This window comes from Drosophila subobscura, chromosome U (assembly GCF_008121235.1).
Source record: "Drosophila subobscura isolate 14011-0131.10 chromosome U, UCBerk_Dsub_1.0, whole genome shotgun sequence".
Classification (NCBI taxonomy): domain Eukaryota; kingdom Metazoa; phylum Arthropoda; class Insecta; order Diptera; family Drosophilidae; genus Drosophila; species Drosophila subobscura.
This window is the reverse complement of record NC_048534.1, coordinates 14,953,910-14,972,330: the sequence shown is the minus strand read 5'-3', so window position 1 is coordinate 14,972,330 and position 18,421 is coordinate 14,953,910. Positions and strand designations below refer to the sequence as shown.

At 36.7% G+C, this 18,421-nt stretch overlaps 4 protein-coding genes across 5 annotated transcripts; 2 read left to right on the top strand and 2 right to left on the bottom strand.

The window, feature by feature from the left end:
- The first annotated feature begins 531 nt into the window (after window positions 1-531).
- On the top strand, window positions 532-2,663 carry LOC117902464 (malate dehydrogenase, cytoplasmic). The gene is made up of 2 exons (XM_034813869.1): window positions 532-659; window positions 1,521-2,663. Exons 1-2 carry the CDS (start codon window positions 657-659, stop codon window positions 2,529-2,531), a joined length of 1,014 nt encoding a protein of 337 aa, XP_034669760.1. The 5' UTR covers window positions 532-656; the 3' UTR covers window positions 2,532-2,663.
- Window positions 2,664-3,324: 661 nt separating this feature from the next.
- LOC117901134 lies at window positions 3,325-10,344 on the bottom strand. 2 transcript variants are annotated; one of them, XM_034811777.1, is made up of 9 exons: window positions 9,594-10,344; window positions 8,269-8,412; window positions 7,109-7,647; window positions 6,786-7,036; window positions 5,034-5,158; window positions 4,808-4,963; window positions 4,525-4,753; window positions 4,110-4,204; window positions 3,325-4,017 (listed from the first exon to the last, which is right to left on the bottom strand). In XM_034811777.1, exons 1-9 carry the CDS (start codon window positions 10,254-10,256, stop codon window positions 3,847-3,849), a joined length of 2,373 nt encoding a protein of 790 aa, XP_034667668.1. In that variant the 5' UTR covers window positions 10,257-10,344; the 3' UTR covers window positions 3,325-3,846. The 2 variants fall into 2 exon arrangements, with proteins under 2 accessions (XP_034667668.1, XP_034667667.1); XM_034811776.1 differs by having other exon boundaries at window positions 6,786-7,647.
- Window positions 10,345-12,087: 1,743 nt separating this feature from the next.
- LOC117901578 (WD repeat and FYVE domain-containing protein 2) lies at window positions 12,088-14,493 on the bottom strand. The gene is made up of 6 exons (XM_034812379.1): window positions 14,271-14,493; window positions 13,867-14,214; window positions 12,902-13,014; window positions 12,710-12,836; window positions 12,455-12,651; window positions 12,088-12,394 (listed from the first exon to the last, which is right to left on the bottom strand). The coding sequence occupies exons 1-6, from the start codon at window positions 14,429-14,431 to the stop codon at window positions 12,114-12,116; spliced, it is 1,227 nt and encodes a 408-aa protein (XP_034668270.1). The 5' UTR covers window positions 14,432-14,493; the 3' UTR covers window positions 12,088-12,113.
- Window positions 14,494-15,323: 830 nt separating this feature from the next.
- LOC117900250 (U6 snRNA-associated Sm-like protein LSm4) lies at window positions 15,324-16,452 on the top strand. Its single transcript, XM_034810549.1, has 4 exons — window positions 15,324-15,386; window positions 15,442-15,483; window positions 15,573-15,671; window positions 16,125-16,452. The coding sequence occupies exons 1-4, from the start codon at window positions 15,384-15,386 to the stop codon at window positions 16,437-16,439; spliced, it is 459 nt and encodes a 152-aa protein (XP_034666440.1). The 5' UTR covers window positions 15,324-15,383; the 3' UTR covers window positions 16,440-16,452.
- The last annotated feature ends 1,969 nt before the right edge of the window (window positions 16,453-18,421 follow it).

Sequence of the window (18,421 nt, the reverse complement as noted above, 5' to 3'; positions counted from 1 at the left end):
GGCCTAGTACTCAGATTCTCACTCAGAGAATTAAGAGAACAGAGATTTTCTATAAAAATATGCAATTTATTTTGCTAGTCGCGAAGTACTAGAATTGTAAGCGGCATTCCGTACGGTTGTATATTTATGGAAACACATCTAACATTTCCCATTGCTCATCCGTCGTTTGAAAATATGTAAATCTTCTGCAACCTAGGGAATACAACTTAAAAAATTTGATTAACAGCAAATTAAAGCAAATTAGAAATGCAAAAAATAACCATTCTACAAATTCTCATTCATATCAGATAATTTTTTCCTTCCTCGCCTGGTCAGTTTTCTTTCCACTTCGGCGGGTTCTTTTTCTCCAGTTTTTGGTGTGTTTATCTTCTGATTTCATGGTAAACATAGCAAAACAGCTGCATGAGAAGACCTCAAACCTCTGGTCACACTCAGCCGCTTGAAAATGTATTGCAAAATTTGCCAGCAAAGCTGTTTTCGGATCTAAGTACTAGAGTAAAATAAAAAAACGAATTATTTTTCATGGGTATATTTATGGTATATTTTGAAAATGAGCACGTATATTTGGGTATGTTTCTGAGGGTCTCACGATATATTTGATCCATAGGTTTGCGGTCACACAGAGTTAAAGTGCATTATTAAAAAAAAGTGTAAAAATGGTAAGAACAATACATTTCTGGAAATATTTTATTGCCTTTAAATATATTACATAAGTTTACAATATTTATTTAATCGATTCAATGTCGAATATAAATACGTTCTTTGAACATGTACATACATATGATCAATAATCATACGTATGTATGGACATATTTATGAACATATCTACATTATTAAAATTCAACTTTCATTCGCCCTCTATATAATCTCGTAAAACGTCCGACCGTGCATATATTATTTTTTTTTCTGGAACAAAAATTTATAATTTGTACAAATATGCATAGTTTTATTCCAAAAATTTATTATTTACAAAGATTATTCCGCATTACAAGCGGCAAAATGTCCAAATTTATTTATAAAATTATTATACTAATATGATATACCTCTGGGAGACCTCTATAAGTGGTGCTAAAGTCGAACTTAGGCAACCACTTCCACGATTAAAATGCAGATTCCAGCGAAAGTTGATGCAATATATTAATGCGAATTTCTTATAAATGTGGTCCATATAATTTTACGAACTTATGATTCGTACTTAAAAAAAAATTGTAATTAAAACCTTTTGGAAAAGTATTTCTCGTTAGCCGAGAAAGGCTTCGTAGGAAAATTATTCTCAAGAATCACGATCAAGAGGGTAAGAGACAATGGTATCGAAAGCCGGTACTCGGGTTCTCATGTCATATCAATAAGCTAATTTTATTGATGCCCCTATGCATACATGCCTTAATTCGCAATTTGTTGTTCTTTTGGTTTGTTTGGGTGTAGTTAAATTTGAGGTGTGTTTATAAACAAATTTTTAAATATATTAAGATTTTTCGAAATGAAATAAATAAATAACAATATGGTTCTAATCATTTCAGTCTGAACCAATTCGTGTTGTCGTGACTGGAGCTGCTGGTCAAATTGCTTACTCGTTGCTATACATGATAGCGCGAGGAGAAGTTTTTGGACCTAAGCAACCTCTCATCTTGCATTTGCTGGATATTCCGCCGATGGTTGGTGTTCTTGAGGGTGTCGTCATGGAACTAGCGGATTGTGCGTTGCCATTGTTACGTGAAGTTATACCTACAACAGATCCAGCTGTTGGGTTCAAGGATGTTTCGGCCGCCTTTCTAGTGGGCGCCATGCCACGCAAAGAAGGAATGGAGAGAAAAGATCTACTATCGGCAAATGTAAAAATTTTCAGAGCACAGGGACAAGCAATTGAAAACTTTGCAAAGAAAGATGTCAAAGTTCTTGTGGTTGGAAACCCTGCCAACACTAATGCTTTTGTTTGTGCTAATTATGCACCATCCATTCCACGTGAAAATTTCACTGCGATGACTAGATTGGATCAAAATCGCGCCACCTCCCAAATAGCTACAAAGTTGGGTGTTCCAATATCTGATGTTAAGAACATAATTATCTGGGGCAACCATTCATCCACTCAGTACCCAGATGCTGGACAAGGAAAAGTGGTTATCAATGGTCAAACAAAATCTGTGGCTGATGCCGTCAATGATACTTCCTTTTTACAAGGTGCCTTTGTTGAAACTGTTCAAAAGCGTGGTGCTGCTGTAATTGCAGCTCGTAAAATGTCATCTGCTATGTCAGCAGCTAAAGCCGCGTGCGATCATATGCATGACTGGTGGAACGGTACCGCTCCGGGAACATTTGTATCAATGGGTGTATGCTCAGATGGCAGCTATAACTCTCCAAAAGGAGTTATTTTCTCTTTCCCAGTTGTTATTGTAAATAAGAAATGGGAAATCGTACAGGGTTTGGACCTAAGTGACTTTGCCAAATCAAAGTTAGCTCTTACTGGAAAGGAGTTGCAAGAAGAAAAGGACGAAGCATTGTCTGTGTTGGACGTAGGTTCATCTAATTTGTAATATGGCCTTGCATGTTTAAATTTAAATAATATTTGAGCATTTAGGGAACAAAGTTCCATGCATTAATGTTTGTATATAAAGTATATTATGGAAAGTTAATCCTGATGTATGTAAATAAATCATAAAAATCAACATTCCAGTCTTTTTTTTTAACAGGGTATAACTCGCCCCACCATCTTATTTATGTGGGAATATAGGCTAACGAATATTTGCCTAGCGTGTGTCTTATTTCTATAGGTGAAGGCATTGCTTTGATGAACGATCCTCTCCTACAGAACGTTGGAACGGAAATTTGCCCCGTACGAACCGAAAGACCGCGGGAAGTGGTAGGAACCTACGAGGCAAAAGACGTGAGCCCGCGTGGAGCGTACACTTTTATTTTTTTTAGTTATTAGATGGGTAAGCCTTGCTTATAATCTTTTTAGCCTTGAATCAGTGAAAAGTAATAAAGGCGAAGAGAAGAAATAACCAGCAGACCAGCTGCAACCAGCAGTTGCAGCGGGCGGAAACTGTCCCATGTATCCCACAAAATTGTTTACAAATTAAGCCATAGAGAAACTGCGTTTATGGACATTAAAAAGTACTGCGACTTTTAAAAATTTTGTTGAGTATTATATTTGAAAAAATAAATGTGCATTAATCTATTATCTTATCGTAATTGTAAGTCCCTATTTTAATTGGATTTATGTAGGTTCGAAAACAGCATATGGTTTTTAAAAGTAAAATGTCTTATAATTGTATACAATTTAAATATTTCCTTGAAAATTGTGGATTATATAATTATTGCTTTTTGCATAGTTTTACTATTAAAATGTTTATGGAGATTATTATATTATCACATGATTTTCATATAGGCAAGAGATTTAAACAATTTTTTGTTATTAGATAAATTTGAAATTGCGATGAAAGCTAAAAATTCATTGTTAAATTCCAATGTAATATCCATAGAACCGAGTAGTGGTTTTAAAATATTGAAAATACTGCAAAAAGGTTATAATAAATATCAATAAAAGATTTTATTTGTATTAGTTGCATTAAGTACTTATGTCCTTGCTTAATGCCTAGCTTGTTAGTTGTGATATTATTTTAAAAATGTTAAACTTACAAGAACAAATTGTATGTAGTCCTATTCTAAAAGTATTTTGGTATTAGTTTCTATTGATAAAAATTAATCAAATTTAGATTTAAAGGATTAAACTTATATTTATAATGTTTAGGAATAATTAATTCTACACCTTTTTGTTCGCCTTCTGCGAGGGATTATTAATAAAAACAATTTGTGTTAACATTCTAACACACATATTTTTTTGGCGTTTTATGTAAACTTCGAATTATTTTCACTGGAAACAAGATTAAGCGGCACAGTCAATTCCGCAGTTTCACAGCTGTCACTAAACGACGCTAAGCAATTCGACTTTTTGCCTTTTAATAAAATATCTTTGAGTGCTGCTGCAGCTTCGGTTTCATCAATTTCCTTTTTGCGTTTCTGAAATAGAATCAGGAATTGATGAAGCATGTTTTTATTACTAGGAATTAAAAAAAAATTAAATCATTCAAGTAAAATAATAACATACTTACATTTAAAACAAGACCGGAAATGTTAATTTGTTCTTGAGACGTCAAAAAATCAATTTTCGCTTGTTCCATTGAAGAGCAAGATATTTGCTTTTGTTCTGTAAACAGAATTTAAAAAAAGAAATTACCAATTTCCTGAATTATCTTAAAATAAAACGTATTTCAATTGAAGCGTGACTTTCACCCTATTTACATACGTGTGCATAAAATAATTTTTTCTAGGCATATTGCACTATGTTGCCGGTGCATATTTGCTTCTTAACAGGTTAAATTTTCTTTAAAACACTTTGATTGATTAATTGATTTTAAAACTTAAATAAGGTTTTTTTTCTTGTTTGTATTAGACGGGAACGGTAAAAGTAGATACTGACATTCAATAGATATGGAATTCAAGCTTTGACTTCAGTTATTTACTCACTTTTTTTAGATCTCTCCAATTCCTTAGGACGCCTGCGTCTGGTGTGTATAGTATCGCGTCTCATTGAATGTGGTCTGTTGATTCCGTGAAGCTTGAAATATAGCCCACATGCATTGCACACCATTTCTCCTCGAACACTTCGCCTCCAAATCGTTGTGGTAAGAGTTCCACAGTTAGAACAAGACATGTCTTTCTGAACACCAGGTAAGGCATTAAAAATGTGAATCCTCTAATAATGTAGGACTTAAATTATTATATATATTTGCAGTTTATTTATAAGAACCTTTTTATCTTTTGTGTCTTCTGGATCGAATGGATCTGAATGATTGTAAGTTTCTGTCCCCTTTTCATTATTTGTGTCGCTGCAATCGGATTTAGTGGGAAAACTTTGTTTTCTTCTACAGGTTTTTAATTTGCTGGTTTGAGCATCTGATAGGTCCTGCAAATCAAAAAAGTTTATATTTGTTAACAAAAAAAAAGGAACATGCAATCGGATCTTGGTTGTTTACCTTCAATAGCGCTATAGGTTCTTCAGGTACTTTTGTAAATGATACTGTTGACGGCACTGGAAATACGAAAGGCTGACTCATCATGTTGCGGAGCATCTCTTTTGCGTCTTCTTCCTTGTTTTTAGCTAAAAGTGTTCAATAACATATTTTATATAAAGCTGCTGTCCAAATGATACCCCTACAAAATATATCCATGGTAAGTTAAAATATTTATTTTATGTCTATTTAGCTACTGAGCTTTTCCATAATTGTTCACTTTGATATACATACATACATATGTACATATGTACATACATATGTACATATATAATATTTACATTGTAAATAAATAAGTTTATTGTGGTGCTTTACTGATAAATATGACAGAATAATTCCTGATTGAATTCAGATTAAAGGAAAATTCCAAATTTTCCGGTACTCAGTAAATATATACATACAAATATATATGTATATGTACATATATGTATATACATATATAGATACCCCAACAATCATCTCACACCGGCCCGGACTTAGAGTGTTATTCGATCCGTGCCGAGAGTGAGCCTGGCTAGGGGTCCGTTATTAAACCTAGCCCAGTCGTTAACGGAGAGCTCAGGGACTTGGCTGCTCCCTGTTCTAAGTATGACTTATCCGGGCAACGTGTATCTCTGCCCGGACTTACTGTACCCCTTCTCTGCAGCTCGTGGGAAAATAATGGAAGATTATTAAAAAAAAACCAATTGAGTCTGGCGCTCCCCTAATGCCAACCGCGAGTAATCCCAAAATGGAAAAAGGCCTAACCTAACCCGCTGCGTAGCAGGGAATGCGTGCGCGGCGGAGGACGCTGGAGCGAACCCCAAAAAGCCCCATCCCGGACCTGGGGTGGTGTGGCCTACTGGTAAAGTTGCGGGGGCGAGCTGGCATCGTCCATAGCCCAAGCCGAACCATACACATACGCCGAGAGGAGAAGTGCTGGAAACATTATCCGGCGTCAAAACGCCAATAAGATGTCCAGCCCTTCGGAGCAGTATTTCATGAAGGTTGAGTGGCCATCGAAGGTGCTCCCTAGCCGAAAAGCCAGCGCTCGCAGGAGAGACCTGGCCCATCCCCGAAGAGGGGCAGCGTTCTGCCGATCATCTCTTTCGCGCAGATTGCCAAGGACAAAGGCCTAGAGAAAGGCAACGCAGAGGCGAAGCAATCAGTGGAAGTAGGTGGAAGTGGCAGTCGACCGCTGCTTCGAACTGCTGGAGAAACAGCAGCCTCCCCCAGTCTGCAAGGACATGGGATGGTAACAGGGCTCATTAAAATTATAGGCTGTGAAGGCGAACGTTCCGTCCAGCACAACCTGGTGAGGTCTACCCTCAGGCAGAGCTCGTCGCTGTATTTGGACCGGGACCGGACGTTAGCCGAGCAGCCTAGCTGTAAGTAAAATGCTTACACCTACCACCATACTGGTAACGGGAAAATGCTTGCTGTGGGCCTCTGAATAACGGGGCACTACACATTCGGACTGCCCCACCATTACTTCTGTCGCAGTTGTATGAACGGGGAGGAAATAGAGATAGTGTTCAGCACCTCCTCTGCAACTTACGGGAAGACTTCACCGTACACTAAGAGGAGCCTTCTATAAGGACATGGGCAGCCTGGAAAGCAAACAACTGGTGGAAACTGGCACACTTTATTGGGGATTGGGGCATGTCTACGACTGTATACATAACAACTTAAGTTATTGAGGACTCAGCCCTACTTGATATTTAAAATTGAACTTACCAGCTGATCGTGCCAGAGCTTGCCAGAGTTGAGTGGTAGCTGCGTCTGTTGTGTGATCCGAGCTGACACTGTCGGGAGTCTTTCTTTCATTGATAGACGATGTTATGTCCATTTCTAGTTTATGAGAGTCAGAACTGTCTCCAGAATCTAACAAGGAACTGCTGTTCGTTTTTATTATTGGTGTAAGTTTATAATCTGACCCGCCATGTTGGGTAATGGTAATACTGTAGTTCTGAAGATCCTCTTCACTTCTATGTGATTGTATTGGAGTTTGGCAAAAAGTGTGTATTGGGATTGAGTTTCTTTGATTTGAATAATCATACCTTTTCTTTTTCACGGAAAGATCCATTTCAACTCCGTCATAAAAATCATTTTTCTTTGATGGACGTCTTGATTTTATCACAGAACTTTTAATACTTGTATCAATTACTGCAGAATTTCGTGGAGATTGAGGATTCGAGCACGGAGGTGAAATTACAATTTTTTTACTTATATCCATAAGAACCGCAGCAGTCTCCAGTTGCTGTTGCAAGCTTTGAAATTGTTCAATTTCAGAATCTTTATGAAATGCTGAATCGAATCGGTCATGTATTGGCCCAGACATACATTTAGATTGCGTTTTAGTCTCATCACTTTCAACATTGCTTGGTTGAAAAGGACTTGGATATAATGTATGGGTTTGCAAATCTTGGGTTCCACTCTTAAAATTTCGATCAAAAGTAGTTTGAAAAGTGGAATCTACTTTCTTTTTGTCGTACTTCAGTTGGGAAAAAGTGCTTAGCTCAGTCAGGGCCTTAGCTGCTATTTCCTCCGACGAAGACTTTAAAACTGTATCAAGCTGTATTTCCAAATCATTAGTGTCCTGGGGAAATATGGAGATATGTTTGTCATAGTAAGATTAAATAAGTAATTGTACGATCCAATTCTAATCGTGTTTATGTACTGAATCTAGCATGGGACATAACTGCTGATAAATAAATGTACACGAAATTATTATAAACATTATTAGGCGAAACATGGGTGACGTGTCACCCGCAAAAATACCTAACCTGGCTCCTATAGTCTCTGAGATCTAGGACGGACAAAGGGACGGACAAACAGACATGTCTATATCTATATACTTAATAGGGCCAGACACAATTCATTCTCGAGTACGAGAGCGTCTCACAACGTTTCTCCTCGTTTCTTGTGGGAAACGAATCTGCGATAATAAATGCACAGCCCCAAAATACATATAATCCGCTACTTTCTCTTAATTTATGTAGCATTTCTTCAGATTCAATTATTGTCCTGCTTTTTCTCTATTTGCAAGTGGAATGTTATGTTTACGTAGGACGTTCTAAACCCTCTCCGCAGTCCATTTGGTGGTAGACTAGGTTTCAGACGGAACCTTTCTACACATGCACACACTTAACAGTTAATAATAGTTAATTTAAAAAAAATCATTTAATATTAATTAATCTTAATTATGATTCAAACTTACAAGCTTTAGAGTTTCAGATATAGCTAAAAATTCTTTTAAGGCGTTGTGGGAATTATGTGCCATAGTTCGAAATTTTCCAAAACAATCCAACTTGGCTCGGCATTCACGACAAATTACGTTCGGAAACCCATCATCAGGCAATGGCTGCAATAACATAGTTTATATTAGTATATAATTAGTTATAGGGTCAAATATTATATCATTTTGAAATTAGTTGCTGAAATCAATATATTCTCGCAATGACCAGAACCCCTCCACAGATTGCGATCAAAGATGCTTCTTCGAGTACCGGATATGGATTAAAACTAAAATTCTCAAAAGGTAGCCTTTGCTACCTTGCTACCACACCACAACAGGTATTAAAACGAGAAGGAACGTTGGGAGACGCGTTCAATTGCGTCACCACTCTTATACCCGGAACTCAGCCAGTACCTTATTTTTGTATAGCAATTCTCACACCAACACACCGTTTTAGCTCTTTCATTTAAAATTGCGCATGCCACAAATTTTCGTCCTTTGTGATAGCGAAAATTTCGAATACACTGGTAACAATGTAATATCACAGGAATAAGATAAGACGGAGAGAAGGGCAGACAGTCAGGTTGATTGATTGATTTTAAAACGCTTCAATTCCATTTGAAATTATGCTCTTCCCTGATTACAGATTTGTCAGCTGTGCAAGTAATTTGGTTATCCTATTGGATGTCATAGAAAAACAAGTGATTCGATAGCAAAATAACTGATGTGACGTTAGAAAATATTGCAGTCGACTACCATCAAGGGAGCCCGTGGGCCATGCTTATAGGGCACACCACGTTAAAACAAAGTATGCCTGTAACTTTATCTAAAAGAAACACACAGATACAAATTACACATTTCCTTTCAAAATTATCAGCGAACGATGCCGCCAAGGACCTAATGTGTGTGTACATATAGCACCATTCTGTGCATTACAAGCACCTGACCAAAATTAGAGAGCATATCAATATTAGTACCTACAAATGTACATATGTATGTATGTATGTATGTATGTATGTATGCATGTATCTACATTTTTATTTATGTGCATGTAAAACTGTGTATAAAATTGTTAATGCTGCATGGAATCAGGGAATCCGACATGTCTGATTATGATTTTTGATGTCGTAATCACAAAAATAGCACACACACAAGTACTTGAACACATATTAATATACTTCTACTTTAGATTCCCACATATCACAGCAGATTTCTAACCACATGAACATATGTACATACATACATATGTACATTTTAGTACTCAATTATGGTGTAGTTGTATTTGTGCTGAATTTAAATCTGCTTACCTTTATAGAGAGACAGTTGATTATCTGAAATGTAATATGTGAGGATGAGTCATCTCGGTGCTCTTGGCTGTGGCTATTAATTGTATGAAGTGATTGGCATAAATTTGATTTTACTTTATCGGAAACTAAATCATCTTGATGAAGTAAACGTTGCTCCATCTGAATTTCCAGGTTTGTTTTTGTTTGTTCCTTTTTCCCCTGATGCAGCTTGATTTGATTTGACGACTGATTTTTTAATACTGAACTACCGGAAACTTCGGGTTCCATAGCATATTGTTCACTACTGCACAATGTGGTTTTTTTGTTAGCGTAAGGCACACTCGGTGTGTGTTGTGTTTTGTGAAGAGGTTTACTTGGACCCGTTTCATTATTGGTCAAAACCACTGATAGCAGGTTATCATCTCTACAGCTGCATACATTTGGGCTCGGAGCATTGCAGAAACATTTATAAGACTTTTTTTGTTCATTTATCTGTTCGTTTTTATTGTGTTCGAATTTGTCTCTTTTATTGCTTCGTGTCGGGATATTATAAATTTGTAGTTCCGAAATATCGCACTCATTAACCAATGTGAGACACAATCGACAAACTTGATGAAACTTGTGTGGTACATTATACATAATTAAATAGTTATATGTACATGCACTTTTTAAGTAAACTTTCATATGATTTCTCTTATTTAGAGATAAAAACGATAACTTTAAAATAAATTAAAAATGAATATAGCACTATTCTTCAATTTTTCATTGTCACAATCCACGTTCATTTAGGTAAAAATAGTTCATTCAGTGGTTCATTAAAATGTTGATGTTCAATTGAGCTGGTTTGCTCTCTAATTTACGCTTGACAGAACAGTGAACTAAAATAAATGCAAAAGGGGTACTCTCGTCAAAGTTGCTACACTAACTTCAACAAGGGGTTTATACCACGAGTTTCGTTTTTTGTCTTCTAAATATGTTTGTAAAAAATTGTTAAACAAACTTTAATAGCTAAAGCTCCTATATAATATGATTAAAAGCTTCTTTGCTTTTAACGAATTGCTTCTAGGACAGACAGTTATTGGTTTTTCCGCCGTGAATTTGGCACTAGGTTGTTCTAGGGGGGGTAGGTGTGAAAACTACCAAGATTCTACACCCGATGAACTAGCTAGGCTTTGAGAAGATTGCATTTAAAAATATAGTTTATTCGTTGAATTTGAATTGAGCCGAGCACACGCACCTATCCAATTTTCGTCTCAACTTAAAAATAAATCATTTGCAGTCACCCAAAGTTTCGTTTTTTTTTTTATTAAAAAAAAAAAAACTTTTTTAAATTTTTTTGAATCATAATCAGTTTAACTAATTTTTTCTTTTATTTTAGATTCCGTTTACTTATATGCCAGCAAGCGTTTGTTCTCAACTGCTCGCACTAAATAACACAAACTTGGGTCAACCACTGCGAAGCACTACCTACACGCAATTGCTCAGTGCCATAACGAGCCCGCTGCCAGTAAACGGTTTCTCCGATGAAATTATGTCCGCGGTTACAAAACAGTGCGAGGGCTTCGGCTCCAGAACAGGAAGCCTCCTCGAACTTAGCAATAGTTGGCACAGATCCCACTTCTGATATCGGGTTAATCGCAAAGTTGTTCATCTTGCGTTTATTTTCGCTGCGAGCATCACGGTAATAGCGAATTACCCCGCAAATGTTGTGGTGTGTGGCTCTAAGACAAATATTGCCTGTCACTCAATTACTTTATTTGTCTCTTACCCACACTCACTATTGCAGAGGAACACTGCAGGAAATAAACCTGTCAGTTTTCCTTTTGGTTTGTCGAGTATCCAGCAACCTAAACGAAATCCACAGAATCTACGAGAACAGCAGGTAGACAGGCAAGGAATAAATGGTTTACAATTATTCCTGGAGAGAAAAGGGAAAAATGGAAGAAACAATTATGTGCAAAAACGTAAAAGAGAGTTAAAATTTATTGTCGTAGTCAAACAAATACTTGTACCATGCCTTCTAAATTAAATAATTTTCCTGAAATTAATAAAATAATTATATATTTGCTCACTTTTGGCAATAATGGAAACTTTGCGAACCGTATGCATTATTAGCAAATCCCAAATGCGTTTTCAATGCAACGACCAGCTCCCTTCCTCTTTTAATTTCAGTTGAACTTTGAAACTGGCATTGTTTACAAAACACAGCTGATCTTAGTTACGTTCCACGTACAAACAAAATATGTAGCAAATTCCTGACAGAAATTGTTCGCAGTGCTAGACACAGGCCTTAACGTATTGGCCAAAAACAGCTGGTAGTTTGGCCGTTCGTGTTTGCTCCAGTGTTTGTCACACTAAGTGTGGGCGCGCTGATTTGAATTTGGGTGTAAGTGCATATTCGTCACACGCCTTCATGATCATAACACCACCATAATACATTTTTACGATTTGGAATTAGGTCTTAATCCCGGATAATTATTATAATTTTGGTCATTTTACATTTCATAATACGTTTTATATTATTTAATATATATCTGTTTATTATGCCCAAATATTAGAAAGATCCCATACTTTTATTAGTCTGTCTTGGCCAACCGTTAAAAGAAGTTTTCGGTCCTCATCGAGATCCATATGAACAATTGAGTGTTTTACATCATTAAATGAAGCCAAGGAAGGTCGTTCGACGGTTTGGAGTTGTTTGTAACAAGGATCACAGCACCGCACATCAAACTCAAAGCCCATGATTGGTATATTAATGCGATTGGTGGAGCAATTATCGCAAACAGCTTTACCGCAATGTCGACAATGATGCTGTCGAATTCCTGCCAGTAAGATAAAAATGGTTAGAATAGAATAAAATATAAATGCAATTCAGTACATGCCTAGTTGTTTTTGGTCCATCATTGAGCGGAAATTCCAAAAAAAGGGTCTTGAACAAAGCTGACAGTTGTTTGACTCGACCCATCCTGGAACTTCTTTTCGCATTGCATTCATTTCCCAAAATACTACTACTGAATCTTCCCCACAGCTTATTAACTGTTGTGTTTGATTCGCGTAAGCAAGAGCCGACACTTTATTACTAGAAAGAAATTTGGAAAAGTTATACTTTTCATGTATAAAAAATTAAACAATAGTACCTGTGCCCTTGCAATTCGTATATGGTGCCTCGTTTTCCACCGACATCCCAAACTATCACAGACTGGTCGCATGCACCGCTAAAGAGTAGCTGTGGACCTTCTACCCATCTCAAACATCGAATTTCAGCTAAAAGGGGCGGTTGAAATAAAGTTCTGTATTATATGGGTTTGTTGAAATTGATAGTTACTTACCAGTATGACCTTTAAATGTAGTGATAAGTTGTACCCCTTGAACATCGCATCGAAGCATTGTTATTTGACCAGCATGGTCGCCAATAAAAGCATACTTTGCCAGTGCATCAAACCTGAGAGAGAGTAAAAGTAAAAAATATGTAAATTGAAATCGTAATTACACATACGAGGGCGGCCGTACCATTATAAAACATTGCTAACCGCCCATAATTATTTTATTCGATTAGTATTTTCCATTGCCGGCTCATTGCCGAGAAAGTGTTAGACGATGTTGCCAACTCTGGTCATTTTTACGGGACTTTTAGCATGGTCAAAATTTACGATATGGTGTTGGCCGATCGGTTATTGAAATTCCAAGATATTGTGGAAGATACAGGCAACCACAGAGCTAAGCGGTTTTAGTTTTGAATGATAATTGAATATGAACAAGCTTTCCGAGAGGCTGAAACGTGGATTAACCGAAACATACCAGAGATAAGATCAGCCAAAACATAGGGGCTCTCTCTCGGCGGAAAGAAATTTGAGTCCAACGATAAAGTCGTCTCACAAAAAATGCCTATTTTGAGGACCTCGATAAGTATTACTTTTTGGAAGGAAGTATACAGAAAAAATGCTACAAAAATGTTTTTGTTGTTGTGGTAGGCCGACTTTTTCAGCTCGCTGATCTCATTCCAAACATCCATATTATCACATAAAGACATTCTTTCATTCCTATGTCGAACAAACATTACCATGAGTCATTACGTGCGAGACAAACCAATTAAATACTGCTCGCAAAAAGTTGCAGCGATTTCACAAAAGGTGCAGCCTATGGGCTGACACACTAGTTGAATCAGCAAGGGTGCACAGGTGAAATGTTTTTTTTTTATTTTTCGGCTCCGCTTTCTGCTAGTGTATTCTCGAGCCCTTATTAAAGTGATAAAGCTGCATCGCTCACAACCTGCTTTGTACTTAACTATACTTACTGAAGTGCAGTGCACGGCGTTTCAAAATTATATCCGCCCACTCTTTTTCCACTTTTGGTGCAATGGTAGGCAAATTGCTTATCCTTTCCCGCAGACAAAACCCAGTTGTGAGTTTTTGTAAACACAACTGCAACGACTCGAGCCTGATGGGACAGATAATCACGTATGAATGATAAACGGTTGCAGTCTTCGGAAAGCAAGTATTGAGTGACTGTTCCATTTTCTTGACCGATAAACAAGTGACGGAATTCTTGGATATACTCTAGGGCCGTGCAACCAGAGGGCATATACTGGCAGATACTAGGCCAATACTGCCCAGAATCTCGTTTAAGCCATACACGAACAGTTCTGAAAAATAAGTAGAATTAAATAAAACGTAATTTGTCTGTCTGAGATATTCGCACTTGTCATCCGAGACGCTTATCACTCCATTTTCTCCCGGAATTAAGATTGCAGCATTAATATCATCGGTGCTACCCTCCAGTTTACTAAGCAACTCCGGTTTCTTTGACGTGCTGAAACGATCGTTAATGCTTCGCTGGGCTGGTTTAATTTCGGCAGCCATGATGTTAAACCCTCAACAATATAATTAATTAATTGAAAAAAAACTTTTATCGAATTATAAAAACTTTGTTGTATGAAATCAAATCGATATTGTTTCTTTTCATCCCATTGACAGATTAGACCATACACCGTTTGATCTTTTTTGAAACGAACGAAAAGGAACATACGCTACACGCTAACAGGCAAAATTAGACTGCGTATATCAGCTTTTTAGAATGACCAAGTTTAGGAGGATTTCATTCACAAACACTTATACTATTATACTATACTATTAATATATATATTAATATAATATAATATTAATATATATAATATACTAATATATATTATATTATATTATAATGAATATATAAGGAGATAACAAACACGTTTATTGCATATATGTATATCGAGCCGGAACGGACTTATTTAATAATGCTGTAATTTCTCCAATGCTTTTTGTCCTCCAAGCAAAATATCTACTCTCAGATAATGCACTCCTGCCTGGTTTTATATAAAATTTGAATTTTCAACAGCTTTAACTTTTTAAACAACCACAAAGATCATACTGACACATCGATCATACTGGGAACCGAGCCAGATATATGGCATTTTATGTCGACATAAAATTAAGCTTCTCTCAGTATTGAGCTTATATCCTTTTCACATTGGCGACAATCCGCCATCCATGTCGGGGACTATGTAAGCAATGAATGACAAAAAAAGAGGAAAACCAACATCAAAACAAATTGAACATTGTCAGTGAGATAGTTCGTGAACAAATACTCCTCTGAGAATTATTCTTATCCTTATTTCTTCATGGATTGTTGATGGGGAAAAGGTGAACAGGTGTTTCACATTTTCCAAATGTCCCAAATTGGAGGAGAGAAAAAACATCGATGTCCGCAGCGTTGGCCAAACATCGATAACATCGATATTCTCCGGCTCTACTGCTTCAATACGGCTTCTATAATATGGTAATCCTAACTAAAATATAAACTTAGTTCTTTTAACTGTATCTTAATGTTTTAGTTACCGCTGTCCCTTTTGAAGACTGCGCAGAGCCACCCTATGGTAAGAACTTTAATCATATTATCTACAGTATACGCAAGTTTGACATTAAATGCCTCATTCTAATAATCTCTGTTTATATACACATACAGCTGGTTGAGCTAAAAAATGGGGAGACTTACAATGGACACTTGGTGAGCTGTGATTCTTGGATGAATATCAATCTACGTGACGTAATTTGCACTTCAAAGGTAAACAACAAAATTGTTTAGTTGTAAAGTCACAATATTTTGCATGACATTGCAAACCCATCAAAAAAAGGAGGAATGTTGTGAGGTACTTTTACACTCAGGATAAATATACGCATGTACATACAATAAATACGGCCCGTCACGGCCCCATCTACTGTGCATTGGAAAAACCTCTGCCGCTCCCGTACAAGTGTATGACAGTGGGTGGTAGAAATACCAATCGTACGCAAACGCACTGCGAGAATGTGAATGTGAGCGTGTCGACTAGAGTCTAGTTTGAACACCTGTAATTTAGCGTACGGGGGAGGTATGTAAACGGAAAAAATAATTTAAATTCTCTAACGAACAGAAGGAAACTTTTCTGCGTCTCACAACTTTCCTCCTCGCTTCGCCTCGTTTCAATATTATTCCATTGACTAAAACTGGATTAAAAATTGTGTTATATTCTTTCAGGATGGAGACCGTTTTTGGCGCATGCCGGAATGCTATATTCGAGGAAGTACCATTAAATATTTGCGGATACCTGATGAGGTAATCGATATGGTTAAAGAAGATGCACAGGCTAAATCCCGAAATAGAACAGAGCTAAACAAAAATCGTGTTGCAAACTCAGCGCAAAATCAACGCGCAGCACGTAGCGGTAACCGAAATAATTTTGGAAACCGCAGCGGGCAGTTAAGTGGAGGTCCTGGGAATAACACTCAGCGAGTAGGAGTTTCAGGACAAGGGAATCGACTTCTTGCCCAGAATAACAAAAATAGAAAATAATTTGAAACAAAAGCACTACAATTTTCGTGTCTTTAGAAATAAAAGTTGAAATACTAAATTAATAACAAAAAGATACAATATTATTATCATTCTCAGAATTAATTTTCTGATCTGTGGTTTATCTGCATCAGAAACAACTTTGCGATTCTATCTATCAACAGAAGATTTTTATATAAAGAATCAATAAAATGAGATTTAATTGTAAAATTTAATTTTTGTGTGTTGATTTATTGAATTAATTAATTTATTTACTGCAAGGCGGTAGAAATAAATAATCATGTCTTGTTCTGGTTTATCTTAAAATTTAGTTTTATTCATGTTAAACGGTCTATATAAAAATCGGTCTGACCAGAGATTTTACAAGGGTATTCGGATTCGTTAATACGATCAGTATTTGTTGTGGCTTGCAAAATTGATTAACATGCTGACATCTTCATATTTTTAAATCCCTATTTTTAGCTTAATAAATATTATAACGGATATTTTTACACTAGACTTCTTGCTGTCTTTGGCGCATAATTTATCTGCACTTATTTTATAGCTAGAATTTAAAGACTGCAAAGTGTTGGCGCATCTTTCGATTAGTTTACTGTCAAGGCCTGCAATACCTGCAGGACCGCGATTTTTAGCCTCATCCCACCATTCATATTTTTTCAATACGTTAAAGCTCTCCACGGTCTCAAGCCAATCCGAATGAATTTTTAGAAAAGACTTCGTAAGGTTGCACATTTTTTTGACACAATCTCAGAAGTGTGCAACATCGAATTTAAAAAAATCTCTGTAGAGGGGACAAATTGCAGAAGAGCCAATGGTTTTATGCAGAAAATTTGTATGCACTTGATGAAAAATGCTTGGGAGATCAGGCTCGCAATCAGTGGTTATCCGATCCAAAGCGTGCATTCTCGGAATTTGGCCTTCTGCGCCAACTGCTCACTAAGTCAGCCCTGAAAGGGGTGGGATTATCCCACTAAGGTTACATGAATGTACATACACATTTTCTGATTGATTACCGGGTATAAAAGATGTGACGCGTTCAAAGCGTCTCACAACATGCCTCCTCGTTACTCTTCGAGTACCGCAGAGCTTTTGTGTGCGAAGGCAAAACGGAACACTGAAATTTATTGCTATTGCTACCAACCACTGTAATACACTTGTACATGAGCGGCAGCGCTGCAGTAGACCCTTTTCCTATGCATAATAGATAGGGCCGGATCGAGCCCTGTATTAAAGACACAACTCTTTTTTTTATCAAATTTGTTGTACCTATTGCCGAATTATTGACAGATTCATGTAAATCTGATTTAATTTGGGAGCAGCTCATAATTTTTGTGGTTGCCAAAAATCGAATGTTTTGACCTGCTGCTGTTTTCGTTGCCGCTTTTTAATTTCAGGCTGCTCTTCCTTCGATGGTTCGTTTTCGCGGGGCATTTTAAACGAATTTTAATTTAATTTGCAATAAAATCCTAATGGACCACAACTTCATCACATTTTATACGATTTTACTAAATCGATTAAATATTTAATAATAAATTACTAAGGTATCATCATCAATTTTCATTGCGTCGCACTTTGTAACAAAAATACATGTAACAGATTTCGAACATTTTTGAAAGAGTTTGTCCAACATTTAGACGTTTACTTAATTTACAGGAAGTTCATTCTTATTTAAAAGCTGCCAAATGTTCACATATATTCTCAAGTTTTAAAGCCTATTAGCAAACTCCTCCCACATTCGGAATTTTACTTGATTTGATTAATTGCTTTGTTTCCGCCTAATGGAATAAGTGTTTTTATTTTGGAATGGCCATAACCAATAATAGTAGAGTATGCTCGGAACGCTGGGGTTGCAACCACGTTGAAAACACAGGGGATGGTAAGCAGACCAATGGGAGTAACTTAAAATACCGTAGGCAGGGCTCAACTTAATGTTACAAGTCTTACGCACATTGTATCAAGGGTTGAAGTTTAAATGTTCTCGAAAA